Source organism: Falco cherrug, chromosome 6 (genome assembly GCF_023634085.1).
Source record: "Falco cherrug isolate bFalChe1 chromosome 6, bFalChe1.pri, whole genome shotgun sequence".
NCBI lineage: Eukaryota > Metazoa > Chordata > Aves > Falconiformes > Falconidae > Falco > Falco cherrug.
In genome coordinates this window covers 56,001,510-56,023,474 of record NC_073702.1, presented here as the reverse complement: position 1 = coordinate 56,023,474, position 21,965 = coordinate 56,001,510, and the positions used below count along the sequence as shown (strand labels likewise).

At 36.3% G+C, this 21,965-nt stretch overlaps 1 protein-coding gene across 7 annotated transcripts; it reads right to left on the bottom strand.

Annotated features, from left to right (window-relative positions):
* Positions 1 to 4,102: 4,102 nt before the first annotated feature.
* TMEM244 (transmembrane protein 244) lies at positions 4,103 to 20,898 on the bottom strand. 7 transcript variants are annotated; one of them, XM_055714894.1, is made up of 7 exons: positions 20,688 to 20,879; positions 16,555 to 16,650; positions 15,767 to 15,852; positions 15,151 to 15,224; positions 11,465 to 11,590; positions 9,599 to 9,643; positions 4,103 to 8,720 (listed from the first exon to the last, which is right to left on the bottom strand). In XM_055714894.1, exons 2-7 carry the CDS (start codon positions 16,573 to 16,575, stop codon positions 8,626 to 8,628), a joined length of 447 nt encoding a protein of 148 aa, XP_055570869.1. In that variant the 5' UTR covers positions 16,576 to 16,650; positions 20,688 to 20,879; the 3' UTR covers positions 4,103 to 8,625. The 7 variants fall into 7 exon arrangements, with proteins under 7 accessions (XP_055570869.1, XP_055570866.1, XP_005432903.1 ...); XM_055714891.1 differs by lacking the exon at positions 16,555 to 16,650 and having other exon boundaries at positions 20,693 to 20,884; XM_005432846.3 differs by lacking the exon at positions 16,555 to 16,650 and having other exon boundaries at positions 20,688 to 20,872.
* Positions 20,899 to 21,965: the final 1,067 nt, after the last annotated feature.

Genomic DNA, 21,965 nt, shown 5'->3' with positions numbered 1-21,965 from the left:
TAAATATTTGATATAAATTAGAAGGTTGTACCTGCAAGTTACTATTCAGTCACCGTACACTCTTAAACTGGCTACTGTAAGTTGTGTTTCAGTTTTTCTGGGAAGAACTGATTTGAAATCCCCATAGACGGTAAGAATTTTAACTCAGTTTGTGTTTTGCTGTACTTTAAAATCCCATCTGTCTGCACATTTTTGACAGTATCGGACTTGTGAGAAAAGTGTGTTTGTTTTTTGTTGATGAGCCAGACAGAATACAGAGATTCTGTAAAGATACAGGACACAATGTAGATGATAGTTAAAGTAGATCTTTTTTTTTGGTAGTATATAAATATTGCAACTTGGACATTTTTGGCCCATTGTACATACAGTTTTATATCCCATATCCTTGAGCTTTCTGGGTTTATTACTGTCATTACTCTCTTTAAATTCTTTCTGTACTTATTGTATTTCTCAGCTCATGTCAATTACTGCTCGAAAATACATGCCCTTCACTTACTAACTTGTTACGCTCTGTGCTGCTCTACACCATTCACAGCTCTGCTCCATCAGTGGAGCAGAGGTAGTGTTTCACCTCTAGCAGGTTTAACACAGCTGGCTTCTTTTCTGTACTTGATGATCCCCTTTTTCATATTTCTTTTTAAAATTCATTTTTTCTCGCTAGCACTTCTTAAATAATCCTTACTTGCTAATTCTATGCTTGTATTTATTCATATAACAAACCCATTACAAAAAGATTAAAAATATGATGTAGCTGTGATCTAACAACACTGTTATAATTCAAAGTGCCTGTTCCCAAAAACACATGAATCATCTTACTAGGCTAAAAATTGATCTGACATACTCATTTTTTTCTTTTTTTCCCCCTACAAGAATTTAAACTTTCCATAAAACAAAAATTCTGAAAAGTCTGTATTACAATTTCTAAAAGAACCTATCAAAATGTTTAAAATAAAATGTACACTTTAGGAGTTCTGTTTCATTATTGTTTTGCTTTATTCCATTGTTTGACTTTACTTGTTTTACTTCATGTTCCAGTGTATTTCAGTAGTCAACAAGATAACATATGTGTTTTGATTATATTCTGTCAACAAATTTCTACAAAAATAATTTTTCTTTGAAACAGATTTTGTGTAATCAGCATTTTCTAGCAGAAGGCTACCCATCAGAAACTTTGAACCATTACAAGGGTTGAAAACTTAGCCCACTTATTTTCATCATGCTAACGATGAAAGCAAAGCTTTTCAGGAGAAGGTATTTGATTGTACACAGTGGACAAGTGAGGCATAAGCTCTTGGAAGGGGGAAATTAATTCCTAATCCTATTAGTTAATAGGTGACTTATTCCCAGCTGTATCATCGTATGTTCTTTTTACAGTATCTAGTTGATTTAGTACAATATTGGTTTTTCACATTCTTACATTTTTGGCTTGCAGTACTCATTGGGATGTATACAAATCAGCAAAGCTCGCACGAGGTCATGAGGTTGAAATAGAAGAAGAACAGTGTAATAGGTGTAATTATGGGTAAAGAGTCTGAGAAAGAGCTATCGCCTTTTGAAGTCAGAGCTTTGCCTGCAGAGGAAATCCTTGGGAAAGGATTCGAATAAGCTCCATGGAGTGAAGAGGAACAGTCTCCATCAAAATGCACTTAGAGTATTGTCAGAAGAGTTCACTGACTCTAAAATGGATCAGGTGATTATGATGAGGTGTCAGGAGAATATGGCAGTTCTCAGATGTCTTGAGCATATCACATTCTAATACATAAAAGCATGCAGTTCCTCCTAAAGAGTGAAGTGTTCATAATTTAACACAGTCTGTAGGCAGAACTCCCAAGAGGCAAAAGAAGATTGTGGTGACAAAGCTGAATTGTATTTGGTAGCCTAAGACAATCTGCATTTGTGAGGCTGGTGTGCTGTAGCAGCAATTGTCGTTACGAGTCCTAGAATTTGTGTGAGACTTAGTTTTGATAATTTTGAAATGTACATATTTTTTTTTTTTTTTAATGGAGAAAGCAGGTTTGAGAACAGAAATGCACCATGGGCTACTAACATCAGCAAGGTTCTTGCTGCAGCCTCAGAAAGAGCATTTATGATTGCAATAAAATCATAAATGCACGGCATTTGTACTGCTGGTATAATCTAGTAATCTAGTAGATACATAGTTTAATAAAAGCAGAAAAATTTTAATATAAGATTTTTAATCTTTTAATCAGTTGGCTGTATCATGGATAACACTTACACATACTTAAGCATAAACAATACTTACACGTGCTTTATAATTTGCTTTCCACAACTAAGCAATAATATATTTCAAAGTTAAAAATGAAATTATGTAAGATAGGTGTCTTCCTAAAATTCCCACCAGCTGTCCATGTATATTAGATAAAATGATACGGAACAATTTTTCCTGTACTATTTCTGTACAAACCATGGTGGTTTGAAATTTGTTAGTCTGCTGTTAGTTCATTGTCAGGTGTCATTTTGGTCTTACTTGCCTCCAAAGCCAACTTGAATCAGTATGAAAAGGATATCTGAGCACTTAGCTACACCACTCATTTTCATGGAAAAAGGCACTTTGCGGGGAAAAAAAAAGGTGCAGCTTCAAGGTAACAGCAAGACATCAATTTTCTGTGTTTGAAATTAACATAATGTTTTACATAATGATCCTCTCCACTGATCATTAAAATAACATAGTTACCTCGGCAACTGGAACAGTCTGCAAATGTTATCTAGTGATACATAACACATTCTAAAAATACATACAACAAATAAGGTATGAAACATTATCATTTGGGAAAAAATACTTTTTTCAATAAAAATACCTTCTGGTCTAAGCAGACTTATGTGAGAAAATTTCAGTTTAATGCAACTTTATTTGTAAACAAAACTGATTTTATTTGCTCAAAACCTGAAGAGCCAACGCTGTTTCATTTCCTGACAATGGAAAACAGCAGTTGCTTTTCAATTACAACTTGCATTTTTCTTTAAATGTTTCAATGGCAAATGTTCAGGAAATAAAATTAATTTCTAAAGCAAGGGTTGCATGCTTAAAAATCTGCTGGAACATATGGCACACCAAATAATTGACTGATTAATTTGATGTAGAGAGTTTATTGCTTTAGATATGAATGTATCCACCACAGTCATTGCAGCCCTCTCTTTCTCTTCATGTTGGTATCCTTGTGAGTCTAACCTGAACAACTGAGATCTATTGGGACTGACATTGACACTCTTCACCTTTTCTCTTTTTCAAGCAAAAGTTAATTAACTGTGTTCACAGGTGGGTTTGGCTGTCTTAAAATGGATTTTTGTGTATTGATGATTTACTGAAAAATTTTGTTGGGACCTAGTTACCAGCACCATATCTCCCATTAGAACAGAAAATTGCTCCCAGCTAGGTAAGTTGGTTCATATCCTGCAAGTTCTCTTTCATTCTTCTGGGTGTTGAAGCAGCTATGTTCGTGAAATGCCTGTTTCCCTTTGCCTTTACCACTCACTGTCTGCCCTTCTTGCCCCTGGGAACGTACTAAAAAATACTCCCCGCTTTCGTGGGATTCACTATAATTTTCCAGTGAAGTGGTGTTAAAACAATCCCTTAGAATTCAGATTAGTTTTAAATACTAAATTCATATTAATGTAAATATTATTTGCTATTGAATTTGCTCATGTAATTTGACTAATATCTACAATATATTTTTTTCGGTTAATATCATAATAGATATCAAACACATTGATCTTTTTTGTCATTTTTAATGGTACATCTTTGTATGGACCCCCATCAAGGTTATAAAGTTAGTCAAAGCACTTTTTCAGCGTATTTTGAAAGCTACTGATGTAATTTCAGTGCAAAGGTGTCTGAAGACTGCTAGGAAGTTCGTAATTCTTAATGTATATGAGCATTTTGCCATCACCCATGTTATATTTAAACACTTCCCCTTTTGATGCTGAAAATCTGGTGATGGGTCTCTGAGCTCTGAGTGCCGGTCTGGGTACATATAAGTGATTCTTTGACAGAGTATTGCTCCAATAGAGATAATGGGGCCTTTGCTGTTGGAAGCAGGAGTGGACCCTTTGTTTACAAATCACTTTGCAAATACATACGAAATAATCTCATATTAGGATTTATTTTCATTGGAAAATACTGAAAAGTAATGCCCAGGCTATGACTATCTTGGATTTAGGACAATGACAGCAAGAGACTGAAAGTACCTTGCATACTTCTTACAGGCTCCAATTAACCATCGTATTTGATTGTGACTGTTTTCTAGGCGTAGGCAACCTTTAAAGATTGGGGCCAAGGCCTTTCATCAGATTTTGGTTGTCCATAGTTGGTGTCCTAGTTTTGCTTCCCATATTCCCAGTCCAAGCCAATGCCATGCCACAGCTATGTCAGGATGTCATCCAAGCACACATCTTTCCCTTCTTTCACCCTTGTAGGCAGAGGAAACCAGAGTGTGTGAACTGGGAGATGACTGCAAGGTAGTAATTCGGTCCTCTTCATGGAGAATGGATGAAGTAGGATGTAAGTCCTTCACAGAGCATGCCTGCCCTACAGCATAGGCATAATTATCCTAGTGCACCTGAAGAGGGACTCTAAAGGGATCCATATCATTCTCCCTAAGCAGAGGAGAGGCTGGGACACGGGTCTGCATCTTAAAATCATAGCCTCACACTAAAAGGTTTAAAGCCAATAATAAAGGTATTAATTAAACCATCAAATTTTATAACCATTCCTAAGACCTTTATCCTCTCTGACATCTAATGAGACTGCATGCTGTCTGGGACCTTGATTAGCTCACAAAAAGAAGAGATTAGGGTATTAGCCATTACCGAGCAGATGGATCATTACACAGGATCTTAAGCCAAGAAATAAATATTCTCAGTCAGTCACATTTGGAGGATACAAAATATTTAAATAGAGCTTTAAATACCCACGGAGATTAACGAAGATCTAACTTTATGGTGTGACAACATACATAGCAGATGACAGGATGAGGAATAGGTAAGGTTTTCACATGCTCTCTCAGTTTAATGAAGCTCACTGGGTTATGATGGCCGTTTCTAATCAAGGGACTACAGGCTACAGGAATCCTGTGCCTGAATATCCAATGCAGGAGACTCCAGTGCAGGTGACTCAGCCACTCATTGCTGGTGATCTAGTATTATGCATACTGTGTTTTCTGTATTTATTGGTGCAGTAGTTGTTGGTATTTTTAGGAATACAGAAATAGTGAGTACTGTAGGGTTTTGTTTTGCTTGCTTTTAAAAGTTTGAATAAAAAAAGGGATGGAAATGTTGATCAAGCAATTTCCAGAGCTGGAAAAATGACAGGCTTAGTTTGAATAACCAGCTCTCTGCTTCACTAGGAAATGAGAAGTATTTAAACCCATATTTTTACAAAAATGCCAACTAAAAATCATTACATATTTTGTACTCCACAGTTCAGTATTTGGCTGATTTTACAAATTTGAGTTAGTTTGTTGGTCCCAGAACAACTTTCTGAATTGGTTTGAACTCTGACATTACATTGAATGCAGTGCTATTAGCATAGGAATACAAGCTTAGAATCTCCAAAACCCTCACATTTCACTCATGTTTTTTGTTATAAGAAATTCCACCATTTGGAACAAGAATGAATGCAGAGCCATTTAGAGAGAGGGCTGAACTGAGGAGTCTTAGTAGGTGGTTGGATACAATGAAAGGGAGTTTCTTCCCTCTGAAAAAAAATCTTAAAATTACTTTAAGTATGGTATTATTAAGCTATGCCATTTGTGTACTGTTCCATTGATTTCTGTACCTAATGTTTGCAACTTCTAACCTTCTTCCCTGCAAACTCTGCCTGGGAGTAGATAAAGCCTCCACCTGCTTGTAATGTTTTCTAGACTGTTTACACCCCCACAGATATCTGTGCAAACTCGTGACTACTAGACGGCATACAAGGCGTTAAATAACAACATCGATCCCACACCAACTAAATTAGACAATATTCCTGTGCCTGGCTGAGGCAGAGAGCAAAGAATTCTGAAAATCCTGGGTCAGAAGCCCCAGGCACAACATCACAGATTATAGTTGTAACTATAGATGTGGAGCCCACCTTTTCTAAAATCATGTATACAGCAGAAAAGATTGCGGCATCCAACTGACATACAAGTCTCATGTCACGAGACTCCAATGCTACAAGTTCAATCTGTAGATTTTTACTTCTTTCACTGATATTTACTATTTATGTCTTCTTGTTTCTTGCTTTCATTGTGACATTTTTTTCAAACACATATCCCTGTTGCTGTTTTCTCTGTTTTCCTTCTGCTTTCTGTAGCGGTCTTTTCTTGTAGTCTTTGGCAGGTCTGTTGCGAAACATACGACGCGCTTCTTTTCCTCCAGCAGCTCTTCTTTCCCACCTGTGTTTTTACTGTTATCAATTAGTCACATGCAAATTGCTCAAGTGGGTCACTTTGTTGTTGTTCCAGAAACAGCCGGGTTTGTCATATTCAAAAGTACTCTTTTGGTGTATCAGTTAGAGACCACACAGTATTAGATATTATCTTTGAAGGCTTCTAACCAGGTAATGTCCACACAAGTGTAGCGCATACTGCTTACCTGATAAATATTTATTTGTATAATATGAACTTTCTCTACACTTTAAACATTATGTGTAACATTTATCATTGGTGCTCAACATAAAAGTGATGGAAGAGATGAAAGAAATAATGCTGAAATTGTCTCACCATTTTGTATCTGCAAGCAATGCAAAAAGCTATTAACTCTAATAGCTGGACTAAGGCTTTAATCCTTGATGGAGTTCTTGCTGTGATTGTTTTGCTAGCAGTGGCCTAGTTGCACATGCTTGGGAGAAATCCATGGACTAAAGCACTTGTCATATTAGTCTGAAGGTATCTCTTGCTGGTGATTGAAGATTTTAAATAGAAAACAAAAGTTTAAATTGTCAGGACTGGGCAAAAGAGCTACAACAAGGTGCAGCTGGGCTGACACACATAGAGGAAAATCCTGTTAGGTTAAAAATAGAAACTTGTTCCACCTGTGGATTAACTTTATATTTAATCCACTCATGTTCTGCCACATGGCACATAACCTACACACACAGTGTGAGGACGAGGACAGAGGTATGAATTTACACTAGATGGTACTTCCTTCCCATCCATTTTTATAGCTCTGAACTGAAACAAATCTGGAAGAAAAGTGCAAACATTTTTCAAATAATACCGGTTAGTTATCTGCACACTAATATTTCTGGAGATACAAATCTGTCAAACTAAAAGCAGTCCCTGGTTCAGACCAGTGATCAGTGCAGGTCAGTTAATTCACTCTCTGGAATTATCTCTGCTGACTTCAGTATACAGCCTATTATGCTGAACAACTTGTAAAGTCTACATCTATTCAGTGTTATGGATTTACATACCTGGTTTCTCTCTAAAATGACTTCCATATCTGTCATTCATGAGAGACAAACTCATTCTTTTGGGTGTCTTCTGCAAAATGGCAAAATGCTTCTCACTGTATATGTAGTTTCAGTATTAAAACTTAATTGAAAATTTTAAAACTTGCAATAAATTTTAAGATGTTTAATTAGATTAACAGGGGACAGATTCTTCAGAGGCATCATCTGTTGAGTAAGATTAAGGCAAATGAAACATTTAGCACTCCTGTGCAAACAGCAATCCAGTCTTGCGCTTCTAAGCAAAGTGCAGTTGAAATCAAATCACTGGTATCATATTTAAGATGAAGTTGCCTTCAAGCAATTTTCCTGTTACAACTTCATTATGGTTAAGGAGATAAAGAGTTACTTGAAGCCACTACTTAGGTTTGTTTGTTGTTTTTAATTACCACTGCCCATAAACTCATGCTTTGGCATTGGCCCCTTGCAGCTGGGGGAGGGAGAAAGGGATATGTAAAAAAGTGGCTGTCAGTAGTATTTGCTTTTCCTTCTTCCAGCACCCCCAGACCATAAATGGATCATTAGCAAATGAGAGAATAGCCTGAAGGTATTCTAGAAAGTATTTGTGTGTGGAATCCCTGGAAGCAAGGGGAGCAACCAGACATGGGGATTGCAGGTCTGCCTGCTGTTTCCTTGGGTAGCTTCTAGGTGAGAGTTTTAAGACGGGAAGAGATGCAGAGCTATGTGCTGTTCACAGATTATTCTTTGCCAGGGGGTTGCCAGTAAAGTCTGCTTTAAACCTACAGTGATTTATGCCAGACAGGGTGACTTTAGAGCTTTGCAGTGCTTGTGAGAGGTCAGATTCCAGCCTAAATTAGAGTCAGCATTTCATAAAATACAACAGATAACAAGCACTCTGAAAACGCTATATTCAGATCTGGTTTTTTCCTTTTCCTTGTAGGATTTTGCAAGTGTTGCACCATTACTCTCATCCTCCTTATGGTTTACTTGTTTTTTTAAAAAAGAGATAACCTGTCTAATTAGTTGCTTAATGGAAAATGTACATACAAAAGCTAGAAGTAGTGACATTGACACTGCAAACAAGTGTGAGATACAAGATGTCTGGTAAGCTAAACATTAGCCTTACAAAGTCAGTTGCTAACTTAATTTTAATTATGTTATTAATCAAATCATAGAATTAATATAAATATAAAAACAAGTTCTAATTTTTCTTTTCAAAAATCATCTAGAATTGGGTAAATGAAGTTGTCTTTGAACAAGCAATATGCCAAAGTCTGTCCTCCAGAAATCATTGAAATGACTCCAGATCCTGAAAGAAAATATATGACTGTTTTATATTAATTTTTATAGTGGAATACAAATGTTACATTAAAATATTAAACAGACATTCTTTTATCTTCAATTTCTTAAAAACAGCCTGTCTACTTAAACATTTTTCCCAAAGCTTTAACCACCTACAAAGATATCAACACCAGCAGCAGCTGATACAAAAGCCAGTTGCAGGACAGGGAATTTATTTGCCTGTCTCCATCATTTAGGAATTTATTGCAGCTGTCAATCCTTGTTATCCATCATATAAGAAAGAACAGAAGTCAGTCCTTTTCCCTTAACTATTTTTCAAGATAATATATTCTAGTACAAAGCTATGCTCTTCATTTTACAGAAAATTAAACATTCAGAAATTTGGGGTTGCCATTCACTCTAAGAAAATGTAACAATGGGGATTTATCTCATCTACTGTAAGTACCTGTGCATAGTGTTTATAAAACTTGCCTCTGAAGGTGCCTGCTTCTTTCCACTGACTATAAAAGGTAGCAAGGAAGACTAGTTTGGGCAACTGTCTGTTTGACACCTGAATTAAGTCAGATGGTTTGATTAGTCAGGACTTAATCATGATTTATTTTAAGAATGTGAGTGTATCTGCTGTTTTTTAGAAGATTAACATAAGCTAAGTACACTCTGGACTTAAAACACAAGATTTTTTTAAGGTAAGGCAAATGTTAGCCCAGTGTTACTTGCCTGTGTCATTAAAAGAAATATAAATAAAAAGCATGTATTTCTTTAAATGTTGAAAATTCTCAAATTAGTGAGACAACAGACATTTAGTAGAAACAAAGAAACAATTGATACTGTAAATACTAATTTTCTACACAGTCTAACAATTTAAATTAAAGAATGTAATTATACCTAATGCCAGCCACCAGTGTAACATCAGGGGGAATTCAGACATAACTGCAAGGAGAAGTACACATATTTAAACAGTAAGGAAGGGGACATGTAAACATTACGTTATCAAAGGTCTGCTTAGTTATGTTTTATAAATTATATACTTTACGTTTATTGAAATTGCAAATGCATATTTAGGTCCTGATCATTCAGATACTTGGCCATACCATTAAGCTTAGCCTGGTGAGTGATCCCACTGGAAGTCAAGTCTTAAACCTTAAAATAAGTGTGTGCTAAATGGACCTCTTAGACTCTCTGTGGAAGAAATGCCTTTTTTATTACTTACCTGTACACAGTTCAGTACAATAGAGACACTGATCCCCTGGTAGAGTGCCTACAGATTGCTGCAATCCAAATAAATTAAGCTGCCTGGCGATGCAGTGCATGACAGGCAGGCTGGAGCTGTGCACTGCAAGTTAGCACTATTGCACAGCGCGAGCTTTCCTGTGCCAGGCATTTGCCCTTGCCTCGTGCAAATTGACCCGCATCCCCACTGTATGATCAGCTAACTGCAGGGCCATTATATGACCCAATGTTGCTCCCCCCCCCCCCCCCCCCCCCCAAAAAAAAAAAAACCCAAAAAACAAAACCCAAAAAACAACAAACAGCTGGCAGGACTGTAGAGGCAGTAAAGTGAGCTGGGAGGCACACTGCATATGCTGGCAGCCCAGAGCCATCCAGCAGAGCTTTGGTTGGCCATCTAAAAGAAACAATAACAAATCTGGGGTTGTTTGGACATTAAAATGCATAATCTAATATAACAATAGAAGATACCTTCCCATATATATAATGTACAAAGCAGGTTTTGTTGTAGTTTTTGTAAATTCCTTGATTAAAATACCAAAGTTATTTGTAAGGAATAACAGTAATTTAAATTCCAGGAAATCAAATTCCCTAGATGAAAAATTATGCTCAATTTTCTAAGATGAACTCTGTTGGTCTCTGGTTTAACTTGTCATGGGAACTGGGGAATCCCCGTGTGTGTAAAGTGCTAAAAGACAAATGGACAAAGCGTTGGAAAAGGGAAGATGAAATGAATTGATGTACTACGAAAGGAGTCCTAATTTTCAGTGGTATTTTCCCCATTTCTAAATTCTAGAATAAACATACTAAGCACATTGTTATAAGAGAAAAGAATCCCCAAGTGGCTTCTGGCAAGGATGAGGTTAAAGTATATTTCCTAAACAGCTATAGCAGTGTTCTGCTAAACAGCATGAGAAGAGGGAGCAGGTTACCAGGTGCTGGCAAAAAGTGATGGCGAGTCTCATTTGCAGCAGTGAATTCTTTCCCTTTTCTTTCCTTTGAGGGGAAGAGTTCCAGGGAAAAAAAAGATGCTTGGATGGTAAAATGCTTTATTTTCCTTGATGAGATTTAGTTCAAATGATCTAACTTGAAAACTTTGAATTGGCTTTGCTGAAGCAAGCCTTGTTTTTACTCTGAACTGGAGCTGAAGTGTTAATGAGCAGATCTTAAAACTGTCAGGACATGGACAACTATTAATGACTTGTTTTAGTGAAAAACATACCTCACAGATGCTGAAATTGTATCTAGGCTGGAGCCGTTTGATCCAAACTGTTAGATTATGAACTAAACCACTGATTTTTTAATAAGAAAATAGGGTTTGAAAATTCTGCAACAAAACTAGGAATAAGTTTTAAATGGCAGGATTTAAATACATGCATGAATCAAATGGAGGGAAAGTAGAGATATACATTGTTTAGCTGTAAGGAAAAATTGAGTGAGTCTAGTAATATGGTAGATGAATCATAGTTAATTGGTCCTTCAGTTTGTGATACTATACATGTATTTAGCAGTAAACCTACTTACCAACTGAAGTTATGATGATATGAATAATAGTAACTGTTACAGCATAATCCCAAACCCATTCTTCCACAATCAGGGCAAACAGCAAACCACAAATGAAGAAAGTTATTTCCAATGATATCACAAGAACTGTAAATGAAAATAGGATATTTACATCAAACAGTATTGGAAGGCTTTTTCTCATATTCAAAATGAAAACAATAGGAAGTTAAAATGTCAGAGGTTGTTATGTTTTTTCACAAGATCAAATATTACACTAATGTTTTAGTTATAAAGTTCATTTCTAATTTTGTCACAGACATCTGCATGGGTTGTTTCCTGATTTGCCTATAGACTTTAAAATGTTAGATATTTCATGTAAAAACATGAAGATTAACAGAATTATGACCAATGACAGGATTATGACCAGTTTACATAGCCTAGAGGAAAAATGGTGTGGAAATTTTACTTATGGACCATCCACACTTTTTGCACATGATGCCAAATAGACTTGGTCGATATTGACATAGAAAATTTTTGTCTCATACAAAACAGAATTTTTTGTTTAAGGAGTTATGTTTGGTAAGAAATGGCATGGCTTTGTCCCTGTTGGCTTCATTGCATATATATATGTATATACACACACACCAGAACATAGATAGATAGATAGATTTATTTATCTCGGAACAATTTAAGACTTGCAAAGGGAGATAGAGCAGAGAGCCTACAAGGTGAGCAGAGGCAATCCATTCATATGGATCTCATGGTACATCCAACCAGGAGCCTGGCTTTTTTCAGTGCTGACAGCAAGGCTGCCACAGCTACCATGCTGTCACTGTGCCCGACATTCTGCAGCTAGCTCTGTGTTGTGTTAAACCGTGTATAGGGATTACCAGCAAAGTGATAATAACTACATTATGCTGCCAAAAGAGACTGTTAAAGTTATCTGATCAAGAAAATTCCTTCTCTCAGTGACAGAATGGTGCATTTCTGTCCTCTGCTGTGTTCTCTGGAGTGTGTTGAGCCATGCCATGCCACCCACTTGTGCTGACCACCTCTGCTGGCACAGGGTGCAGCTCCACAAAAGTAATGGCACAGGCAAGCTGTGCCTCCCCCGTGGACAGGAAAGCAGCCTGGAAGGCACGGAGCACCTATGCTGACAAGGGTGACAGACCTCATCATGGCATTTGATGAGCTGTGCTCTTTGACACAGCAATGGAGTGGTGCTTAGCTGTCAGCTTGTTTACTTGCTATTAACGGTAATGGGATCAAAAATAACCACTTTTAGGACGAAGTTTGACTTTATGCTGGGTGGCTACCTGGTATAGCAGGGGGATTGAATGGAAAATGTATGATCACAGGATCACAGAATGGTGAGGGTTGGAAAGCACCTCTGGAGATCACCTAGTCCAACCCCCTGCCAAAGCAGGTGCATCTGCAGCAGGTTGCACAGGATTGCACCCAGGTGGATTTTGAATGTCTCCAGAGCAGGAGGCCCCACAGCCTCTCCGGGCAGCCTGTGCCAGGGCTCTGTCACCCTCAAGGTAAAGCAGATTTTCCTCACGTTCAGATGGAATTTTCTGTGCTGCAGTTTGTGCCCATTGCCCCTTGTCCTGCCACTGGGCACCACTGAAAAGAGCCCGGCCCCGTCCTCTTGACATTTGCCCTTAAGATATTTGTATGCATTGATAAGGTCCCCTCTCAGTCTTCTCTTCTCCAGGCTAAACAGGCCCAGCTCTCTCAGCCTTTCCTCGTAAGGGAGATGCTCCATTTCCCTCATCATCTCTGTAGCCCTCCGCTGGACCCTCTCCAGCAGTTCCCCGTCTCTCTGGAACTGGAGAGCCCAGAACTGGACACAGCACTCCAGATGCAGCCCCAGCAGGGCAGAGTACCAGGGGAGGATCACCTCCCTCGACCTGCTGGCCACATTCCTCCTAATGCACCCCACAATCCCGCTGGCCTTCTTGGCCACCAGGACACACTGCTGGCTCATGGGCAACTTGCTGAGGTCTCTTCTAGCTGTAGTCCTGAGCTCCCACACAACAGGCCATAATCGTGCATTTCTAAGTCTTATAATTTTCCATATAAATGCATTTTTTTCTTATCTCGAAGTACACAGGTATATATAATAGTCACATTTTAAATGGAATTACTTCTTTCTTTTACTGTTGCAGTAAAGTAATACCTAAGATTATGGTAGCTGAGATTAGAGAGACCATCATTATTTTTTCACTGTATTTAATTTATGCATTTGGCAGCATTCTGCGCCTTTCAATTTTATTCTTTTCTTTATAGGATCAATTAGTTCCTACAATATTATGGATTTTTCATCCACCACTTTAAAAAAATGTAAAAACTAAGAAAAAAGTAACTGGAAAAATAAAGTTAGGAAAGGGGGAAATAACACTCCAAAAATCTTAACATTTGACAGTGCATTTTAGTATTTTTAGTTTATCATATTTCACAATGATAGTATCCATTAAAATTGTACCAATAATTTTATAATTTAAAAAGTATGCTTAGTATAGACAGATATTCTGTAAAGGTTTTTACAAAACTGGGCCAGTAATGATACCTTAGTTCTGAGCTGACTTCCATTTTTATTTTGAGGTTATGTTTTAAAGACATAATTCTGTTTTTAACAGGCATAAGTAAGACTCCTGAGTAAAGGAATTCTCATTTGCAACATCATTCAGAGACCTTCATTTTGTGTCTGTGTCTGTGCCCGTAGCCTCCTTTAAATAGATCCTGTTATATTTGGTTTTCCATGTTATTTCATTGGGTGGACAGAAAGGACAGCTGCATGACATAGTTCCTGTCTTTGACATATAAACGTGCTGCATCAAACTAGGTGATAAAGTTTGGGGCAAAAATAATCATGTTGAGATCCAGTGGTTACATTAGGGCCCTGGAAAGTAGTTCTAATGGAATATGGCTTAATTTTCTTTTCCACTGCTACAAATGTTCTTTTTTCTTCTCAAATCAGTATTGACACTGCACAAATATCCATGCATCTTTATTACTCTTTTTTAACCTGATGAGCCAACCAATTTACTTCTGAGCTTTACTTACTTTACTGACAGATAATGTGGTTTCCCCTTTGTAAAATAGATTACAAATCTGGTAAAATTTCATGTATGCATATAATTTTTTAGGGACAACAGTTTAGGAAAAAGGATATATTTTGAGACCCTCAAACAAAAATGCAGAAATTCGAATTAAGATATATAAAGATATGTTTAGGGATTCAGCTATATTCAAACTGTGAAATTTTAATGCCCCCTATATACAGGCATTACCAAAGCAAAATTTCTGTTAGTTAAATGTGACATATTATTCTGATCTGGATCCAATGAGTCTTAAGAAATTTGCTGCAATATGAAAATTAAATTTAACAACTTTGTGAAGGAACTTCACAGAGAATAGGTAATTATTCTGCAATGCAAAAGAAGCATCCTAGCAAAGCAGCACGTTTTCTTCCGATGATGCAAGATCAGAAGAACAACTCAAGGAAAAGCCTGACAATAACTTGAACAGTAAGTATCAATACAGAAATGAGAAGTGCCAGCAAGATGAATAAGCATTTAAAATACAGAAATCATTAGTATTACTAAAATAGCTTCAAAATACTGTCCATAAGGAAGATGAATTTAAATCCAGACAGAATCTATTTTCTTGACTGAGGAAATAAACCAAACAACTTCAGTTACCTAAATAATACGGGTTAATCCACGAGGGATTTGTCTTAAAATCAAAAGGTGCCAAACCATCCAACATTTTAATCCTGTGGAAACAGAAGGAATAAATTTAACCAGAGATTTTCAGTAATGCTTTAGCGATTATATAACATATTATGGGTGCTTTTAAATATGATTTCAAATGGAATACTGTGGTCTTTTACAAGCTCTCTACATCCCACTCCGTATTGTGGTCTTATTCCTGCCCATTTTTATTCATTACATTTGGCTCTATACATGCTAATTAATAACTTCAAAAGGGAATAGAATTAATCTTTTTTATTGACTACAAAATCTTTTGTTTCCTTTTTTCATGTCATCTTTTCTGTTACATTCATTTATTTACATAGTGCAAGTGCAAGGAAGTATATTAGGACCAACATTTTACATTAGTTTTGAGTTTGTTTGCCAGCTTGTGCATTTGAAAGAAGCTTCGGGTACAATTTAACTGAATTTGAAAAACATGTTCACAGAATAACTGGGACTGCATGTCTCCAGTCGGGATGCCTCCTTGAAAGAGTCATCACTCTACCCATTATATCCAGTTGTAGTATGCCAGCGTATTAGACTAAAGACAAAGGAATCTTACCTGAATACTGCGAAGCACACAGATAGGACCACATAGTACACAGTGTAGAAAACTACCATGCATATCAACAGGTTCACCAGAACAACCTCCAAAGGGAAAAAGACAGTAAAAACCTAATGCCGTGTTTACATCAGGTATGTAATTGTCAGAAAACAGTTCCAGATTTCTATCAATCATAATGGGGGGGGAAGCATTTAGAAAATAAAATATTTAGACAGAATTTTTGCTGTTGCTGATTACATAAAAGTTGCTAACAGCTCTTTGTTACATTTCAGCTCCTAGTGTGTGGTTGTAATGCATGGCTCTTTGGTTTTGAATTGAACTTACTGAATTTATAAGTGTTCAGAAAATGAGGACATTTCTTGACAGTTGTTACACAGGAGACCTTGAGAGTTTAAGATCATTCAGATGCTTAAATAAGCCTAGTTTTTAACTTAAAAGAAATGCCATCCTTGCAAGTATGTTGAAACCGTATGCAAATAAAATGTAGAAAGTGGTAAAGCAGTAAGTTAAGTTTCTCATCCTGTAGAAAATGTCACCCTAGTGCTTACTTGCAAAGGTAAGGATGTAGACAACTTAAATGAGTAACAAGGGATATCTTGTTAAATATTTTTCAAATTTCAATGTTCGTGAATTTATTCTAAATAAATTCCAACTCCAAATTGAAAAATACCCCTAAAAATATGTTTCATAAAGCAACCACTATCTTATGATCCAATACTGTGTCTTTAAGAAAAGAGAAACACGATCTAGAGAATTATACAAAGGATGTATATTTGCTAAGATACCTTGGTATCATTTTTTTCCATTCCATTTCGCTGTCTTCATTTCTAAACTGAAGTGTCAGAAGCAATGCAGCCAGAGAAAAACCTGTGAGCCTTCACCTGATAAAGTTCATAAGATGCCTTGAGATCCTTTCAAGTGAAGCATGGTTAACATACCTCTGATCATCTAAGTTGGCTTTCTGAATTATGCAGACCCTAGGATTATATTAATTCCCATAAGTATAATGTAAAATTATGTTTTGAAGGTTAATATGTTTTGGTAATAATAATAGTCTTGCTAATGCAGAACACTTTGATTTGTTTTTCTGTGATGAATTAATTACATTCCAGATGTTTATTTGGGCTTTTTTGTTTTATAAAGGGAAATGTTAGACATCAGCACTAGAGATCTCTATTCACCAGACTCGAGCAACTGCTTTGGCAATATTGCGTGCTTGCTTAACAACATGGAACTGAAGATATTTACTGCAGCCAGGAAAGTGCTCAGTAAAATCAGTTTTTCTTTTCTATAGACTCCAGATTGTCTTGCATTTTCTTACGCTAGCTAGTGCTTTATCTTGTCTTCTTTGTCCTTTCCTCTTTCTTAACTTCTCTGTTTCTTGCCTTTTGTGTTGGCTTATTTTGTTAACTCCTGACTCTCTCTGTAGTAATTTTCTTCTCTGCCTATCCCCTCCATCCTGTATCTTCTGCTCTTTACTTTCTTCTGAAAAAATATAAATAGAAAGCAGTCATAAGAAAGACAGTGACTGTAGAAACAATTGCTACTAGTTTCATATTGTGCATCTTTAATGTTGTGCTACATGGTGCTTTACAATGGAAGGATGCGTGACTACATTTTACTTTTTGATATTAAAGCACCCCAGTTTCCATTTTAGGAGTAGAGTATTGTATAAATTCTTAGCCTAAGTACAACACATGTGCTGACTTAAGACTTTTCTTGCCCTTCATCCACTTTGGCATTCAAAAATTGGAAACTAGCAAATGTGTGTTTACCTGACTTATCTGGTAAGACCACCATAGATCTCCAAACTATGGTCCATTATGCAATAATGATCTAAGGGGAACATAATTACTATCGTGATTCCATTATAACGTAAATACACTTGGACATGTAAATATGGGTCCTAACCCTGCACATTTTCATGTGGTCTGCAAGATCCCATGCTGAATTTCCTAAGATGAATGGAATTGAGCTGACAGCAAGTGAGTTTGGAAGTTCTGATGTTTTACAGGACTTCTTGTCTATGTTGATAAAAAATAAATTTTAAATTAAAAAATTTGCACTAAGATGATGAAATATTCCAAATATGGATATTCATTCAAAAGTAAATCCATGAAAAGTGGCCCTGCATAAATGAAGTAGTAAAATATTGGGGGTTTAATGCAATTTTTCAGTGTATTAGAATGGCAAGCAGAGACTGTGGACTGCATGTAGTGAATCATTATATCAGCGCAAAAGAAGCCAAAGTTTATCTCTTTGAATGGTGACAATATTTCCAATGGGATCAAATTTTTGAAAAAATAGGTAACAGCTGATAGAGGAATGGGACTCAGTTCTGAAGAAAAATAAAATGAATCATGTGTGTAGATTGGTTACAGGGACTGAGGTAGGGGAAATAATTGCATATTCATAACTAAAAAGGAATAGGAATTATTTGGAGAACAACTAAGACTAAATAAAGGAATGAAACCAAAACCCAAATGTATATGATACTGTGAAGTTTCCAAATTAATTTCCGTTTTGCAAAGTTTGAAAAAGACTTGCTTTTTTTATTTATTTGCTTTTATTCAAGAATTTTTATCAAAACTGGTAATGAGTGCCCTTATCATTGCTGTGGATTTTGAGGATAAATTTGGATAATATTCTTGACATGTGATTCAAAATTAATAAAGGGAAAAAAAGAAAAGAAAAGGTATGGAATATTTTTTTAAGTCCCCAGTTTTAAATAAACCTCCGTTGGCAGGTGAGATTGCAGTGAAAAATGTAAAATGTAAGCCAGCTCTAAAGTGCAATTTCCATTTTGATTTGGTTTGTTATATGCTGGTAAAAGGAGCCCTTATTCAAGAAGGCAGTGTCTCTGAAAAGGGCTGTAGATGAGCATTAGCTCACACTAGCTAGCTTTTATGAGTTGCTTTTGCAAGGCTGCAACACAAAAGAAGCCCTTAAGGCTTTGGGTTTTAAAGTGGGAGAATATGAATAGAAATAGGGAAGAAGTATTACCTTTAAACACAGCACTGCAAAGACAAAGTGGCATCCAATTTGGTGCCAGCAATTTTTAAAGTAAGTTAAGAAATTAAGAAGGTGCAGAGAAGAGCAACTAAAGGGAGCTGATGGTTTGGGGTTTTTTGTTTTTTGGTTTTTTTTTCTTTTCATTAGGGCTACAGCCCTAAAGAGGTCAATCTGTTTAGCTCTAAGGGCTGATTTGATTATGATGGATAAGTACCTTCACAGGCAGAAAATACCAGGTACTTAAGTACTCTTTAATCTATCAGAAAAGCTACAAAAAGTAAACAGCTACAAGTTACAGCTAGACAAATTCAAAAGATGCTTGAAGGATATTTTTAATTGTAAAGGCAATCGGCCAGTGGAAAAAACTGGCTTTGGAAATAAGAGCATTCAAAGCAAAACCAGATGCTTCTCTGGATGAAGCTTCACTCAAACATTTCTAATGTCCATTTCTGGTCTTAGTTCTTTGAATGATTGTGCGGTAGACAAGACATTTACAGAACTGTCTGACATTGACAGAAGCATGGATACTGTGAATTTAGCAAGTTACTTATTTTTATATTGTAAATATTGTAATATTCTAAATATTGAATAGTGCATCTATCTCCCATAAAGAGAGAGAGAGCAAGGAGCTTTAGTTTCTAATGCAATAGGAGAGAAATCAATCATGCCTGTATAAACCTATTTGTCAATAAATAAATGCCCAGGACAGTCTTACTCTTTTCTTCTTTGCCTACATCAGAACAAAGCCAAGCAAAACCAGAGAATGATTATTTTCAGCCATGTTGGTCTAAGGGCTAAATACAGCTTTCCTATTTCCACCATCTTTGGTCTTATTCTAAATGAAAATTGGCCAAATAACCCATTTGATCCCTTCTTTTCCATGGTGTACACCATGGCACTGTAATATTAATTGACTACAATGTCATGTGCAAGTTTGGCAGCCATGCAACCTCCTACCGCCAAAAAGTATCCCTTAGCATCAGAAGTTTAATCTTTAGCACATTTTCAGTGGGAATCATTTGCATTCCATTGCTCCGAGCAGATGCACATTTCCTGTAATTCTTTATCCACTGCCCATCCTCTAGCAACTGCCTGCTTGAAGCCTTATCTGCTCTAGATGTAGATTCATACTGTAATAAAAGTGGTGAGACAGGACTGAAGTGAAAATCACAGCACTGAAGACCAGCAGTGTGTTGATGACCTGTTGACCTCTAATTACAGCAGGTCAATTCCTAGCCTCTCTTGAAGTCAGTGACAAACTTTCATCAGCAGCAAAGGCCCAGGATTTTTCTCTTTGTGCCCAGAATATCCTTAGTCCCTGTTTTAGGGATGTAGTAATGTATTAGGTATAGCATTCTTTGCTCAGTCAAGTAAGCTAAGGAAATGCATGTAACATGAAAATGAAAACCCTCTGAAAATTTTCCATTTGTATCACATTCTACTTCGGGCTTTTTTATTTGATCTTTCCCCTGAAATTTAAACATATTTTTTTAAATTCCCAGAATAGTTTTTATTTTTAAACTATTTTTCCTTTCTAATTCCTCAGATATTTCAAAGCAAAAGCACAAGTTAAAAATTATAGGGTCATTTATTATATGCTAAAACAACTTAAAGAATCATAGGAAATCACTGGTGTCATCAAATGAAGGATTTTATTAGACACTTCCAAGGACTATATCTCATAAACGGAACTACATCACATATTTTGAAATCCTTTTTATAAGATGTACTTTGCAGTACTTACTACCAGCACTATAGTGTAAAGTGTCCTTTTAATTTTGGTTTTTAGGAAGAGAACATTGAAGAACACTGTAAAAAATAAAACAACAGCTCTTTCAAGCCCCAAATAGCTAATTCTCTAAATACTGTCTAGTGACATACAACACTTAAACTCAGTTCTCTTTACCTTACTTTCAGCAGTTTTGACCTTGAGAGCCATGGACACATGATGTTGAAAGGAAGAGCTGTTGCTATATTCCGTACGCCAACATCAGCAGGAAGAAGCAGCTGGTTTTCACCCAAAAAAAACATTCTTATAGGTGAGCATAGGACAGAGTGAGGTGGGTTGATTGGATTAAAATGCATTGAGACAGAAGCCATCTGCAAGCTAACCGTAAGCCGCTGAAGAGCAAAGAGAAAATCCTACCAGTTCATTTAATGTTGGTGCTTCTGTAGCTACAGTCAGCCAAAGCATATCTATAAGACAACTTGGCTATTGAAAGACAACATTATTAATATTATTTTCTACCTGCTATTTGCTTTTTTCAGCATTCATTTGATCACAGTTTCTTGGGGTTATTATACCTTCCTACTTTTAATTATTTTTACAATTTTTAACATTAATTCTATTAACTGTAGATGTGGACTGGTACATTCTTCATAATGTTCTTTGCTAATGTTTTTCTTCTGACTATCCCTTTATTACATCAAGTGTAATTCACATTGAATTAGGTATAATTATGTAAAGAAATGCCAGACTTAAGTTATGACTCTTCTTTTCCTGAACCATATTTTTTTTCCTTCATTAGAAAGAAATGTAATGTGCTTTAGAGCAGATCCAACTTCTACTGAGCAGTTCCTTAATGGGTTCAGATTAGATTTTTACAGACACATTATGATTCAGTATGCTATGTTATTTGGAAAAAGGAGATCATATAAGGGAGCACTTCTGAAACTGAACCAAGAACGACCTTTTTTTCCTGTCACTAACGTAATATGCGCAAGTTTCATTAGGGTTTTCATACCTTTTTAAATCATACAGAATAAACGTTATCTGCTTTAAAATATAGTCTGCACTCAGTAAATGAGCTTTCACTCATGGATTCCAGATTGTGTCAGAGAAATTACTAGTACCATTGTGTGAACTTCCTTCCTGTGCAAAATGCTAGCACAAAAATCTTTACATCAGTTAAGTCCTATTTTGAGAGCTTAAGTGATGTCAAAGGGGTAGACTGAAACAATGTAAAAAAACTAAATTAATTTGCTTCAACTATTGCAATAGTCACAAATAGCAAATTAATGAAGAAATATTTATTTGAATAATTAAAAAAATATTTGAAAAATATTTGAAAAGGAACAAAAGGTTTCAAAGAGCATCTTATTTACCCCAAAGTGTCAGCTGAAAACAAAATTCAATTCACAGAAAGTTTTGCAGTATCTCTAAGTAGCAAGATAATTGAAAAAG

Coding starts and splice junctions, on each gene's coding strand:
- TMEM244 (XM_055714891.1), bottom strand. CDS start 20,881: ATGGCTTCTGTCTCAATGCATTTTAATCCAATCAACCCACCTCACTCT. Junction 15,853..20,692: donor CAAGGTCAAAACTGCTGAAA/GTAAGGTAAAGA, acceptor TTCCCTTTGGAG/GTTGTTCTGGTGAACCTGTT. Junction 15,225..15,766: donor GTGTGCTTCGCAGTATTCAG/GTAAGATTCCTT, acceptor CTGTTTCCACAG/GATTAAAATGTTGGATGGTT.